Below are 14,218 nucleotides of genomic sequence, written 5' to 3'. Positions count from 1 at the left end.
GACTATATGGGTCCTCTTGTGGTAGATCACTTGGACCCACTGCAGTATGCTTATCGAAGAAAGACTAGAGTGAAGGATGCGATTATCTATGTGCTCCACAACACTTATTTTCACCTAGACAAAGCTGGCAGCATGTGTTGTGTTTTTTGATTTCTCCAATACCTTTAGTACCATCCAGCTATCCCTTTTAAGGGGTAAACTCCATATGCAGGTGGACAAGCCTATGGTGTCCTGGATAATGGACTATCTGTCGGGTAGACTGCAGTTTGTGATACAGATGTGAGCAGCACTAGAGCACCACAAGAAACAGTCCCAGATTAAAAATATAATACCAGGTCATGTCACTTGAAGAAATTCTCAGATGATTCTGCACTTATAGGGGTGTATTGATACAGGGGATGAGACAAGAGTATGAGGTCAGGTTGAAAAGTATGTTTCTTGGTGCAAAGAGAATTGTCTACATCTTAACATCAGCAAAACCAAGGAACTACTATGTCTGGTCTCTATTCAAGGTGTGGATGTATACGCTTTTAGGAGTGGACCGCAGGTCCACATTAATGACAGATTGGATTGGTCTCAGAACACAGAGTAACTATATTGTCACCCTAAACTCTGGAGTAACTATATTGTCACCCTAAACTCTGAAATTGTAGGTTTAACTCTCGCTACTGACACTTTGTTACCATAAGCAAATCACTTCACCTACCTGTGCTCCAACTGGAAAAAAAACTAAAGAAGTGTAACCAATTATATCTCAAATGTTCACTTTGGATAAACGCATCTGCCAAGTAAGTATAATGTAAATGAGCCCTTGTCTAGACCCAAGAGCATACATGAACATTCAGACTATGCTAAACACATGGTTAAAAAAATCAAAATATAATACTCATTGTATTAGAGACATGGCTAGTTAACATTGTAAGTAAGGAACACAAACTCCAGTCAGCATAATTAAATCTGCGGTGGCATCCAGTGTTGGTTATAAGAGGCAAAAACAGACAGTCACAGTTCTGATGGTCTACACCAGGGGTTGGAAACCTGTGGCTAGCGAGCCACATGTGGCTTTTTGACCATGTTTCTGCAGCTCTTGTCAGAATGAGAGATGCATTCATATTTTCATTTCTTAACATATTACTGGTGGATTGGAGATGGATTCAAATTGTTCTATCATGGTGTGGATGGGAGGAGAAATGGGGTAGGAGTTTTCTGAAGGAACAGTATGTCAAGAGTGTTTTGGAGGTGAAAAGAGTGTCAGGCAGAGTAATGATTATGAAGCTGGAAATTGGTGGTGTGATGATGAAAGTTGTTAGTGCATATGCACCGCAAGTTGGGTGTGCAATAGGTGAGAAAGAAGATTTTTGGAGTGAGTTGGATGAAGTGATGAACAGTGTACCCAAGGGACAGAAAGTGGTGATTGGAGCGGATTTCAATGGGCATGTTGGTGAAGGGAACGGTGGAGACGAGGAGGTGATGGGTAGGTATGGTGTCAAGGAGAGGAATGAAGAAGGTCAGAGGATAGTGGATTTTGCCAAAAGGATGGACATGGTTGTGGTGAATACATATTTTAAGAAGAAGAAGAAGAAGGAGGAACATAGGGTTACGTACAATAGTGGAGGAAGATGCACAGAGGTAGATTACATCCTATGCAGAAGAGTCGATCTGAAGGAGATTGAAGACTGCAAAGTGGTGGCAGGGGAAACTGTTGTTAAGCAGCATAGGATGGTGGTCTGTAGGATGACGTTGGAGATCAAGAAGAGGAAGAGAGTGAGGGCAGAGCCAAGGATCAAATGGTGGAAGTTGAAAAAGAAAGACTGCAAGGTTGAGTTTAGGGAGGAGGTGAGACAGGCACTGGGTGGCAGTGAAGAGTTACCAGACAGTTAGGCAACTACAGCAGATGTAGTAAGGGTGACAGCAAGAAGGGTGCTTGGCATGACATCTGGAAAGAGGAAGGAGGAAAAGGAAACCTGGTGGTGGAATGAGGAAATACAGGAGAGTATACAGAGGAAGAGGATGGCAAAGAAGAAGTAGGATAGGCAGAGAGATGCAGAAAGTAGACAATAGTTCAAGGAGATAAGGCACAAGGTGAAGAGAGAGGTGGTGAAGGCTAAAGAAAAGGCGTATGATGAGTTGTATGACAGATTGGACACTAAGGAGGGGAGAAAAGGAATGTTTACCGATTGGCTAGACAGAGGGACTGAGCTGGGAAAGATGTGCAGCAGGTTAGGATGATAAAGGATAAAGATGGAAACATACTCACAAGCGAGGAGAGTGTATTGAGCAGATGGAAAGAGTACTTTGAGAGGCTGATGAATGAAGAGAACGAGTGAGTGAAGAGGTTGAATGATGGAGATAATGAATCAGGAAGTACAACGGATTAGCAAGGAGGAAGTAAAGACAGCTATGAAGGATGAAGAATGGAAAGGCTGTTGGTCCAGATGACATACCTATGGAAGCATGGAGGTGTTTAGGAGAGATGACAGTGGAGTTTTTAACCAGAATGTTTAATGGAATCTTGGAAAGTGAGAGGATGCCTGAGGAGTGGAGAAGAAGTGTACTGGTGCCGTTATTTAAGAATAAGGGGGATGTGCAGGACTGCAGTAACTACAGGGGAATAAAATTGATGAGCCACAGCATGAAGTTATGGGAAAGAGTAGTGGAAGCTAGGTTAAGAAGTGAGGTGAGGATTGGTGAGCAGCAGTATGGTTTAATACCAAGAAAGAACACCACAGAGGCAATGTTTGCTCTGAGGATGTTGATGGAGAAGTTAGAGAAGACCAGAAGGAGTTGCATTGCATCTTTGTGGACCTGGAGAAAGCATATGACAGGGTGCCTCGAGAGGAGCTGTGGTATTGTATGAGGAATTCGGGAGTGGCAGAGAAGTACGTAAGAGTTGTACAGGATATGTACGAGGGAAGTGTGACAGTGGTGAGATTTGCGGTAGGAGCGACAGATGCATTCAACGTGGAAGTGGGATTACATCAGGGATCGGCTATGAGCCCTTTCTTATTTGTAATGGTGATGGACAGGTTGACAGACAAGATTAGACAGGAGTCCCCGTGGACTATGATGTTTGCTGATGACATTGTGATCTGTAGCAATAGTAGGGAGCAGGTTGAGGAGAACCTGGAGTGGTGGAGATATGCTCTAGAGAGGAGAGGAATGAAGGTCAGTAGGAACAAGAATACATGTGTGCAAATGACAGGGAGGTCAGTGGAATGGTGAGGATGCAGGGAGTAGAGTTGGCGAATGTGGATGAGTTTAAATACTTGGGATCAACAGTACAGAGTAATGGGGATTGTGGAAGAGAGGTGAAAAAGAGAGTGCAGGCAGGGTGGAATGGGTGGAGAAGAACGTCAGGAGTAATTTGTGACGGACAGGTATCAGCAAGAGTGAAAGGGAAGGTCTACAGGACAGTAGTGAGACCAGCTATGTTATATGTGTTGGAGACGGTGGCACTGACCATAAAGCAGGAGACAGAGCTGGAGGTAGCAAAGTTAAAGATACTAAGATTTGCACTGGGTGTGTCGAGAATGGATAGAATTAGAAATGAGTACATTAGAGGGTCAGCTCAAGTTGGACAGTTGAGAGACAAAGTCAAAGAGGCGAGATTGCGTTGGTTTGGACATGTGCAGAGGAGAGATGCTGGGTATATTGGGAGAAGGATGCTAAGGATAGAGTTGCAAGGGAAGAGGAAAAGAGGAAGGCCTAAGCAAAGGTTTATGGATGTGGTGAGAGAGGACATGCAGGTGATGGGTGTAACAGAACAAGATGCAGAGGACAGAAAGATATGGAAGATGATCCGCTGTGGCAACCCCTAACAAGAGCAGCCGAAAGAAGAACAGTCAGCACAGTTACAGTAGTGACGATTGAAGGGCAGACGACTGTAAAGCTAAGCGAACATTACTCGGAAAAGGAGGGGTGAGGGTGAAGACTATTGCTACAGAACTGAACAATGTTGTAATATTAGTTACCTTTGCGCTGTTAAGTGTGTGATTTTAAACTGAGACTCCAGACTGCAAGACGGCAACTAAGAAAAAAATAGAAGATGAAAACCATGAATTTAAAGCCGAATGGGAAGAAAATTATGCTTTCAACATGTTAAATTTGCAATGAAAAGTTATCCAATAACAAAAAATAAAATCCCTAACGTCACTTATTAATAAAGCATGATGCATTTGCAAAAAAAAAAATTCTTTCAGAGAAGAAAGGAAAATGCGGTGACAGAATTAAAGCAAAAAATGCAGCAATCAACATTGATACTCAGCTGCTGGACACAATTTTAAAGTAATATGACCGCAGCTGGTTGTGCGGTTTCTCATGAGACTGCAAAGCATGGAAAACTTTTCACAGATGAGGAATACATAAAAAAAGTGCTTTTTGAATTTGGCCGAACATCTCAACTCTGAATTCAAAAATAAAGAAGATATTATTAAAATTAAAGACACTCCAGTATCCACAAAAACTGTTCACAAGAGAATCGTTAAGATGGACAAGAATATGACAGGTCAACAGATTAATGACATAAAATCAGCATCTGTATTTTCTTTAGCATGTGATGAGACATGTGACATGCAAGAAATCGCACAAATTAGCCTTGTGGCACTGTATGTTTCTGATAAAGGTCAACTTGAAGAATTACTGGCTTTAATACCTCTTAACACTAGAATTAGTAAAGCCTACGAAAAAAATTGCAATTCCGGCCCACCTTAAATCCTGCTATACCCCCCGTGCCGCAAAAAAGGGCAAAAAGTTCTCCCAGCTCAAGCCTTGATTATCTTGGAGTGAAGTGCTCGAGTTTTACAGGGTAAATAATATGTCGTTATTTGGAACACATGCATTTCATGTGTGTTCCGTGTCTTCAACAATCTATGTAAACACATCGTTAAAACAGAAACATTTTTCATGTTTTAGTAATAAATGACATAATGTAGACATGAACTGTATAATGTGTGAAGTCTGAAGTTCAAATATCAAATAAACATTTTCACAAAAGGTGCAAATATAATACAACAGCTTCAATGGTACAGCGGTAAGAATTGCTGAATTGTAATCAAAAGGCCACTGGTTCAAGTCTGGCTGCTTTGCAAATTTACTGTTTTGAGTAGTGAGACGTCTGTAACAGTCAGTGTAAATTATATAGTACTTGTAAAAGTTATCTTTTTTTTTTTCACTTTTGTTCTCTCAGTCACAATCACGATACAACCCCCACCAACACCCCGGATCTGACACTGTTAGTTTTTATTTGAAACTGGGAATAACTGTGAATGTGAGTGGTGTTTTGAGTCAATGGAAATTCTGGAAATTCTCTGATCTTGAGGGATAACAGCTAACACACAAATGCTGGTGTATCATGCCATCCTGGTATCTCATTGTTACTTAAATTGTTCTTATTCAGATTGAGTGTTTCTGCCAATGCTGAATTAGTATGCACCTTATGGTCCATGATGTCAAAGCTGCACTGACAAAAAAAGAGACATATGTATATGTGATATTTGGAATTATTAATTTTATGACCTCTACACTTTGTCTAATTTGCAGAATCTATCCAAGAATGTGCAGCAAACCACCCAAATAAAAGAGGCAAGCCTGCTCGCTCTACCAGTTGTGGTGTCTGCCTTTAACTTGCTCATGCCTTGCCTGTACAATGCTGTAGCATGGATTGAGCAGTATGAGTTACCCAGCATGGCTACGTACATTGCCATCTTCAGGTAAGTAATGCCACATTCCTTAATCAAATTCCGCTCTATAGGCAAAAGGATAATCTTCTTAAAGTAGCTTTGATTTTGCTAATTTATTACATATATAAAGAGGGAGAAAACTAAGAATGTAAATATAATGTAACCTAATATTTTCAAATTTAATCCTGACCATTGTTTCCGCACAGTATGACAGAATTTTACAATGACCAGTACTGACATGAATAAAAAAAGTCACAAATGGTAAATATTGCCTTATAATGTTATTAGCTGTTTTACTCTGCATCACTTGGAAAGTTTAAAAAAATATTCAGTCCAAGTTCCTGTTGTATATATTGTTTAGTTCATTATTGTGAGTTTGAACATTTTTTTAACACTAGAATCCCTGAAGCCTACGAAAAAGCTGTAATCCTGGGCTACCTTAAAGTCCTTTGCACCTCTCCATCAGCGTATTTTGTTTTGTAAATGTGTCGGATTAGCACAAGCAGCAAGCAGCCTGCTATCTCATCCCCCACCGACGGAGTTCAAGTCAGTCGCAAAATTCTCCCAGCTCAAGTCTGTTTATCTGAGTGTGAGGTGCCTGGAGTTGTATAGGGTATATAATATCTCATTATTTGTAATACATACATTTCACGTGTGTTCCACATCTACAACGATCTGTGTAAATGTAGGATGGCAAGAAATGCTGAACACATACCTAAAACAAACTTTTTTCATGTAATAGTAATAATGACAAGAAGTGTATGATGTGTGAAGACTTTAGTGCAAATATCAAGTAAACACATGTGCTTGAAATATAATAATTGTTCAATTTACATGTTATATATAGCAAAATACCCGCGCTTCGCAGCGGAGAAATAGTGTGTTAAAGAGGTTATGAAAAAGTAAAGGACACATTTTAAAAATAACGTAACATGATTGTCAATGTAATTGTGTTGTCATTGTTATGAGTGTTGCTGTCATATATATATATATATATTCACGGCATTCGAAGTCTGTGTCACAATCTGATAGTGTGGGTGGTTACCTACCAGGTAACGCTTTGTGGTTGGCCAGCAATCTGCTAACATCCGCCACGGTGCCCTCAGTTTGTGAAGAGCAGATCATAGAATGGTTGAAATAGTTTACTGTCAAATAAATGCAAAGAGTACACGACACGTGTTTCGCCCTCATTCTGGGCTCATCAGGTGTACACAGTCCACTGCACTCCCTTTCGGGAATCGAACCTCGGACGTCAGCGTCAGAGGCGATGCCCCTAACGTTGCGCCACGGCGTGTGGTTCGTTTATTTGACAGCATGTAGATCGGGGTAATTACATTCACGGCATTCGAAGTCTGTGTCACAATCTGATAGTGTGAACCATTCTATGATCTGCTCTTCACAAACTGAGGGCACCGTGGCGGATGTTAGCAAATTGCTGGCCAACCACAAAGCGTTACCTGGTAGGTAACCACCCACACTATCAGATTGTGACACAGACTTCGAATGCCGTGAATGTAATTACCCCGATCTACATGCAAGTATCCCTTAATAGACCTTACTAATCAACTATCATTACAAAATCCAACGTGGTTTGTGCCCTTCAGAATGAAAACAGTTAGCATTTACCTTTTTAATAAAAGGCGAGCTTTTAAGCCTGAGAAATCACCCCGTAAATGCTCACATTTAATTGCACATGTGTTAATATGTATGCTTACACGGTATTAAAAGACACTCAAAAATTAATGTCATTTACCTTTGTTCCCGCGTTTGAGAAAAGGCGAGCTTTTAAGCCTGAGAAATCACCCCGTAAATGCACACGTTTAATTGCACATGTGTTAATATGTATGCTTACACGGTATTAAAAGACACTCAAAAATTAATGTCATTTACCTTCGTTCCCGCGTTTGACTCGTGCTGTAAATCTCTTCCTTGTTTTTAGTTCAAGTGATTACGTAGGAGGCGTGAAGACGTGATACGTGACTCCGCCTCCTCCATTAGAGTATATAAAAAAAATACAGGTTCCAGTTATGACCCATTTCACGTAGAATTTTGAAATGAAACCTGCCTAATTTTTGTAAGTAAGCTGTAAGGAATGAGCCTGCCAAATTTCAGCCTTCTACCTACTCGGAAAGTTGGAGAATTAGTGATGAGTCAGTCAGTGAGGGCTTTGCCTTTTATTAGTATAGATAAATAATGTCCAGTGTTCAAATGATAAATCATGTTCAAATGACGTAGTGGTTTCAAATAATTGCGTTTTCCTGCATGGAAGTGTGTGTGCGTGCATGAGAGAGACAGAATTGATATCATTCAAGTGGTTACTGGAATACAAAATAAACATTTTTGCAAAGATATAATATGAAACAACTATTATTCAAGAATAAAAATGAATTTAAAAAATACAAGTTATAAGATATCAAGAAGACATGATACACTAGCGTTGGTGTGCCTTCTTAAATCCCTTCAGCAATATCTTTTACAAGTAGCAAAACTTTTCACTGGCTGTTATATCTGCTTTGACTCTGTGTATTTTATTATATAATAGTAATAATAACAGTACCTCACTACTCATAATGGTAAATGTGGGGAAGATCCAGGATCGAAACCTGCAGCCGTTTTTACCTCTACACCAGCCATGCAATTGATATTTGGGTTTTGGTTTTTACATATTAACAGCAGCATGTAAATTGAATAACAGAAAAAGAATAATTTCTTTTTTCTTTGGTTATATTCTTGAATAAAGGTGCACTTGTTTTGTTATACCTTTTGTGAAGTTGTTTATTTGATATTTGGACTTCAGTCTTCACACATTATACACTTCATGTCAAAATTTTGTCATTAGTACTATAACATGAAAAAAGTTTCTGTTTTAGCTATGTGTTCAACATTTCTTGACTCGCATTTCCTGTCATCCTACATTTACCCAGATCGTTGCAGACACAGAACACACATGAAATGAATGTATTCCAAATAACAATGTATTATTTACCCTATACAACTCCAGGCACCTCACACCTTGTGCTGATTGACACATTTATAAAACAAAGACACTGCTGATGAGGTGTCAGGAAATTTAAGGTGGCCCAGAATTACGACTTTTTTTTTTGTAGGCTTCAGGAATTGCTAGTGTTACATACCTAGGCATTAGCATTTTGCCAAACTGTCAATAAGGTGAGAGTCTTTGACTTCATTGTCATCTTTGCCTTTATCTTTCATATCCAGATTTGCTATTATTAAAAATAAATATAGTCACCGCCTCAATTTTGTTAGTGCAGTGCTTCCACTCCCTCCCCCTCTGAAGTAGTGATTTAATTTAAAGTCGCATCTATCTACCCTTCTGAGGAACAAAAAAAAGACCTGCCATTAAACATTCTACACTGATTAGAGACAAATGTGGGGGTGGAGTTTCACTGCTGGATCTTAAATTTTACCATTGGGTTTTTGCACTGTGTCCAGTAATGCAGTGGATACTCCCCCTATTGCTGACACTCCCTCATGGTTACTGTTTGAGTCCAATAGGGCATCCTCAGGTTCTCTTCCCACCTTCCCCTTCTCCGGTATTAAGCTGTGCCCTTTATTCACTTGTATAGGGTGTAGGTTGAAGACATATCTTGGTGTTTGTCCCCTGTTTTTCACAACCTGGCCCTGCACAGTTGAAGTTGTCCCATTACATTCCAACCCTGTTCTAGTAAAGATATTCACACACTGAGTGATATATTTCATGGGTCAGGCTTTCAAAAATTCCAGCCTCTAAAATGTTCCTTTTTTATCCCCTCCTTGTCCTTTTTCTTTTTTTCTTTTCTGCACTTTCTGCTTCATTTTAATTCACTGGTTTTCAAAAGCCTAGGTGTTTTTATTTGCTAAAAGATAGTTAACTGTAAACCATAAATATCACTTAATAACGTAATTGGACATTATTTTTCATTTCTATGTGTGTGTTTAATATTTGCTTTTAATTAATACTAGCCAACCCGTGGCGTACCATACGCCGCATAATCAGGCCGCTTTTTTAATGATTTTTAAGCACAGGGAAAAAATTAACATTTGAAAAATCCGGAGGAGAGGGGAAGGACGCCCATTACGACCCATCCGTCATGCTAGTCTGCTGATTTCTCATTCAGTAACCTGTGAGTAGTGATGGGCGGAGTGAAGCCTCATGAAGCATCAACACGTTTGAAGCAATTGTGTCAGAAATTGTGTCGAAGCTTCGAAGCATTTGACACTCACCTCTCTCGTGACACCTCCTGGCCATTTTCATTAACGTTACAGAAACTTATGATACACTTCAATGACGTCTGTGAAAAGTCGTATTGCTTTTATTTTTTCGTAGCTACAGACTGACAACGAAGAGAAGGGTTCGTCAGCAGCTTGTAGTGTGTGATGTCTAAAAAATATAAATATAACTAACACCGACAGGCAGAATGCACTATACGATAGCAAGAGTTAAACAAAATAAGACGCCTCACCTCATGCATTCCCGGCCCTTTCAATTAGTATTTACCTTTGCACTGTATCATTATAATCGCTCCTGTTATTAGTATTATAATTAACCCTGATCTTTTCTTGAGATCACATTTAATAGCCTTAAATGTTTTCTTTGGTCTGTCTTAATTAAAACGGAGTAGACAGAAAATAAAGGTTTATCCCTGTACTTTGCCATGGTATAGGTAAGCACATTTGAGAAAGAAAATGTGAAATCCTTAAATCACAGATGTTATTATTCGATCAAGTATTAAAATCTGCAGTGCTTCGAAAGCTCGACACAGTGTCGAAACCTGAGTATCGAGCGGCCCATCACTACCTGTGAGTCACGTAGAGTTTTCATTGTTGCTTGTGGTTCTGGCCGCTTTTCGTGTACTGAGTTGTTCCGGAGTCACAGTGAGAAACAGTTTTTTAATGTCTTTTAAGCACAGGGGAAAAAATGAACATGTGGCTTGGTGCATTCTTTAACTGCCTTGTGGCGCTGTAGTAGTACGGCTGCTTTGCAGTAAGGAGACAGTGGAAGATTGTGGGTTCACTTCCTGGTTCCTTCCTGTGTGGATAGCAAATTATCCGTGACAAACAAACTGTTTTACACGCTGCAAACCAATCCGCGCCGCTTTTTCAATGTTTTTTAAGCAGAGGGAAAAAAATGAACATTTGCAAAATCCGTAACGCCGCTTTCAGTAAGTACAATGAACACGCGTTTAATTTGTCAGCCACTTTTTGCCAGCCGTCTTTTCTGGTTTGGGCCGCTTTTGCAGTGTTACCTCTTGTGCATATTATATCTTGAAATCCTTCGAGTTGCTAATTAACTAACTAACACCCACCCACTCAGCTTGTGTGAAAAAAATGCGCCCGTTCTTTCATCATTTTGTTGCAGCCTATCAAAGACTTGCTGATCATGTTTTGTAGACTCAATATATACAGTATTGGCTTTTCACTCAGCGCGAGGGCACGCATTCATCTCGGATTATTACATCCTGCTAGACTAATCTGCTACACGGCTGCGTTTGAAAAACCGACTTATTCCGGATGAGTTTCACCGGCATTAATGATTAGGAATCTGGTTGGAACAAAACCCTGCAGCCACAGGGGTTCACCAGGACCGAGTTTGGCAAACACTGCTGAACAGAGACGAAACCGACTCAGGTGAGGAGTGGGGGCAGGCAAAGTAGTTGCAGCTATTGATTATTCAGTGTTGTTTGCCTGGGTGTCTGATCTGCGTTGACTGACATGGCTGTTTTCTGCTTATCCCATGGTTGTCTTCCGGCAGTGTGAATGCCTCGAGAGACAGGACGTCCTTGTGTGGTGAGTTGTTGCAGTTTGTGACCACGTCGCCGACATTATCCCAATGTTGGCAAACAAAGCCAACAGCCATGTTGCAAAGTTTGAGAGCAACAGTTTCGTCAATGACATTTTTACATCCAGCTAGTCTGCTAGACTAATGTGCTACACGTCTGCGTTTGAAAAACCGACTTATCCCGGATGAGTTTCACTGGCATTAATGATTAGGAATCTGGTTGGAACAAAACCCTGCATCCACAGGGGTTCACCAGGACCGAGTTTGGGAAACACTGCTGAACACAAACAAAACCGACACAGGTGAGGAGTTGGGGCAGGCAAAGTGGTTGCAGCTATTGATTATTCAGTGTTGTTTGCCTGGGTGTCTGATCTGCTCAACAGGATCATAAATAAAAGGAAAACAATGTGAAGGCAATGTCACAGGTGATCCTGTGGTATAGAGGGTCCACAGCTCTCCTTCAAAACCCATTTTTAAATAAATAATCATCGCACTCACAGTGTAGCAAGGGGCGTGGAAGTGTGGCTGAAACGGTTTCCAGGTAGACTCGTGCTTCGGGCATTTCTCCCCTGTGCAGTGTGTGAGCGAGTGAGGAGAGAGAGAGAGAGAAAGCCGGTACGTTACAGTGAGCGAGAGCAGGCTCGAAGGCAATGTGTTCCTGTGGTATAGTGGGTCCATAGCTCCCCTTCAAAAGGCCATTTTTAATCAGGCGACTGACAGTAGTGGAGTCAGGCACAGAGAGGGTCAGCTGCAGAGAGAGCGTCTCGACTGTTGCAGGGCCTGAAGCAGGTGAGACGCTAATGAAAAAGAGGCACAGGACTTATTGGTTTTTAAAGACTGCTTCCTTCATTGTGTTTTAACTTCAGTTTTAAAGGATTGCGCGGCTCTCTCTTGCGCTGCCTGTGTGTGCCTCTGTCTCTCTGTGGCGCTGCCTCTGTGTGTGTGCGCGCAGCTCTCTCTCTCGCGCTACATGTGTGTGCCTCTGTCTCTCTCTGGCGCTACCTGTGTGTGCGCGGCTCTATCTCGCGCTGCCTGTGTGTGCCTCTGTCTTTCTCTGGCGCTGCCTCTGTGTGAACCAAGGTTCCACTGAGGTTGACTAATGAAAAGTCAACGTGGCTCAGAGCTGCAAGTGAACTGTGGCACAGACAAACAGAAGTGACGGCATGTTTTCCGAGGCGTCGCGTCCGAGTTGGTGGGCGTGGCTCTGATTTTTTCGCCGTATCCAATGGTCTAAGAGTTGGTGGGTGTGGCTCCTTCCTGCGTGCGCCATTGGCGTCTTACTTGTCGGCGGTTTAGTGAATCCACGCCCCTTCCGGCGTGCTTTCCATGGGTGGCTACTTGTTTCCCGGCTTAGTGAATTATATATATAGATGTTGGAGAAGAAACCAGAGGTATAAAATTTAGAAACTGAAGGATTGTGATCCTCCTCTGTCTGTTTTGTTGATTTTTTTCCCCTCACAAAAATATAATACACAATAGATTGAATGTATTCATACAGGTGAATAACATCTACACAACTGTGAATATAATAATAAAGTGGTATGTTTTATAAACCAAAAGAATTGGTTTCTAATTTAGAAATGTATTCAAGTAAAATCATGCAGCCACAAGAGCTCTCCGGGACTAGGCATTACTATCCACTATCCAAGATGTATTGGAACTGACAACTTACAGTGTATACAGTATATTAAATGGAACGGAATGGTGTATTCTCATGTTTTGTTTTCTCACATTACCTTTAGGAATTTGTTGCTTAAGCTATTCATTTTAGGAATTCTCTGTTATCACTGGCTGGGGACTACAGTCGATGGACACAACATCCTAAAGCCACTGGTGAGTTAAATTTTTTATTTGAGGAAAATGGAGAATTTATTTTTTAATCTTGCTGTTTAATATGGACTGGGGTGAGAAACTAGTTTTATTTTCTTCTTTACATGAAGAAACTTAAACATATGTTCTATCTTGTTTTCAGTGCTGGGAGACCTTTGTAGGGCAAGAACTATATCGATTCTTGCTAATGGATTTTATTTTTACCATCCTGGACACCATCTTTGGTGAATTTGTGTGGAGGTAAATGTATATGTTTTTGTAAGCTAATTAAAATATTAACCAAATGAAATAAAATAGGATTCCATATGAATGTACCCCAGCTGTAAGCAAATTGGAATAACATCAAAGGTGGTTTTACTTAAAATTGATCTAGTGAACTGTGATGACAAAATTTTTAATTGAAATATACAGTATGTTTATATTTTGGATGTCAGTGTTTATCATATTCATCTTTTTAATTTAATGAACTTTTCTTGTCTCATAACAGGATATTTTCTCAGAAGGTTCTGGGGCGTCAAAGAAAGCCAGTGTTTGACATTGCTAGGAATGTCCTTGAGCTCATCTATGGCCAGACTCTTGCTTGGTAGGGTATATTCATCATACAAAATTGATTTCCTGCATGAGTAAGTGACATGACTTTTTAGATGTACAGTGGAACCTCGGTTCACGACCATAATTCATTCCAAAACTCTGGTCGTAAACCGAGTTGGTCATGAACCGAAACAATTTCTCCCATAGGACTGTATGTAAATACAATTAATCCGTTCCAGACTGTACGAACTGTATGTATGTATATATATATATATATATATATATTTTAGTTTTTAAGCACAAATATAGTTAATTATACCATTGAATGCACAACGTAATGGTAAACTAAATGTAAAAACATTGAATAACACTGAGAAAACCTTGAACAACAGAGAAAACT

The 14,218-nt window shown here is 40.4% G+C and overlaps 1 protein-coding gene across 3 annotated transcripts in view; it reads left to right on the top strand.

Annotated features, from left to right (window-relative positions):
• tmc6b (transmembrane channel-like 6b) overlaps positions 1-14,218 on the top strand; it is a 132,411-nt gene that overhangs the window by 72,950 nt on the left and 45,243 nt on the right. For all 3 annotated transcript variants that reach the window (XM_028819176.2, XM_051936238.1, XM_028819177.2), the window contains exons 12-15: positions 5,539-5,708; positions 13,200-13,290; positions 13,430-13,527; positions 13,775-13,870. In XM_028819176.2, coding sequence (XP_028675009.2) covers positions 5,539-5,708; positions 13,200-13,290; positions 13,430-13,527; positions 13,775-13,870 — 455 coding nt within the window. The remainder of the gene's footprint in view (positions 1-5,538; positions 5,709-13,199; positions 13,291-13,429; positions 13,528-13,774; positions 13,871-14,218) is intronic.

The sequence above is a fragment of the Erpetoichthys calabaricus genome, chromosome 14, assembly GCF_900747795.2.
Source record: "Erpetoichthys calabaricus chromosome 14, fErpCal1.3, whole genome shotgun sequence".
Lineage (NCBI taxonomy): Eukaryota > Metazoa > Chordata > Cladistia > Polypteriformes > Polypteridae > Erpetoichthys > Erpetoichthys calabaricus.
The sequence above is the reverse complement of the archived record's forward strand: the minus strand, read 5'-3'. Positions and strand labels throughout refer to the sequence as shown.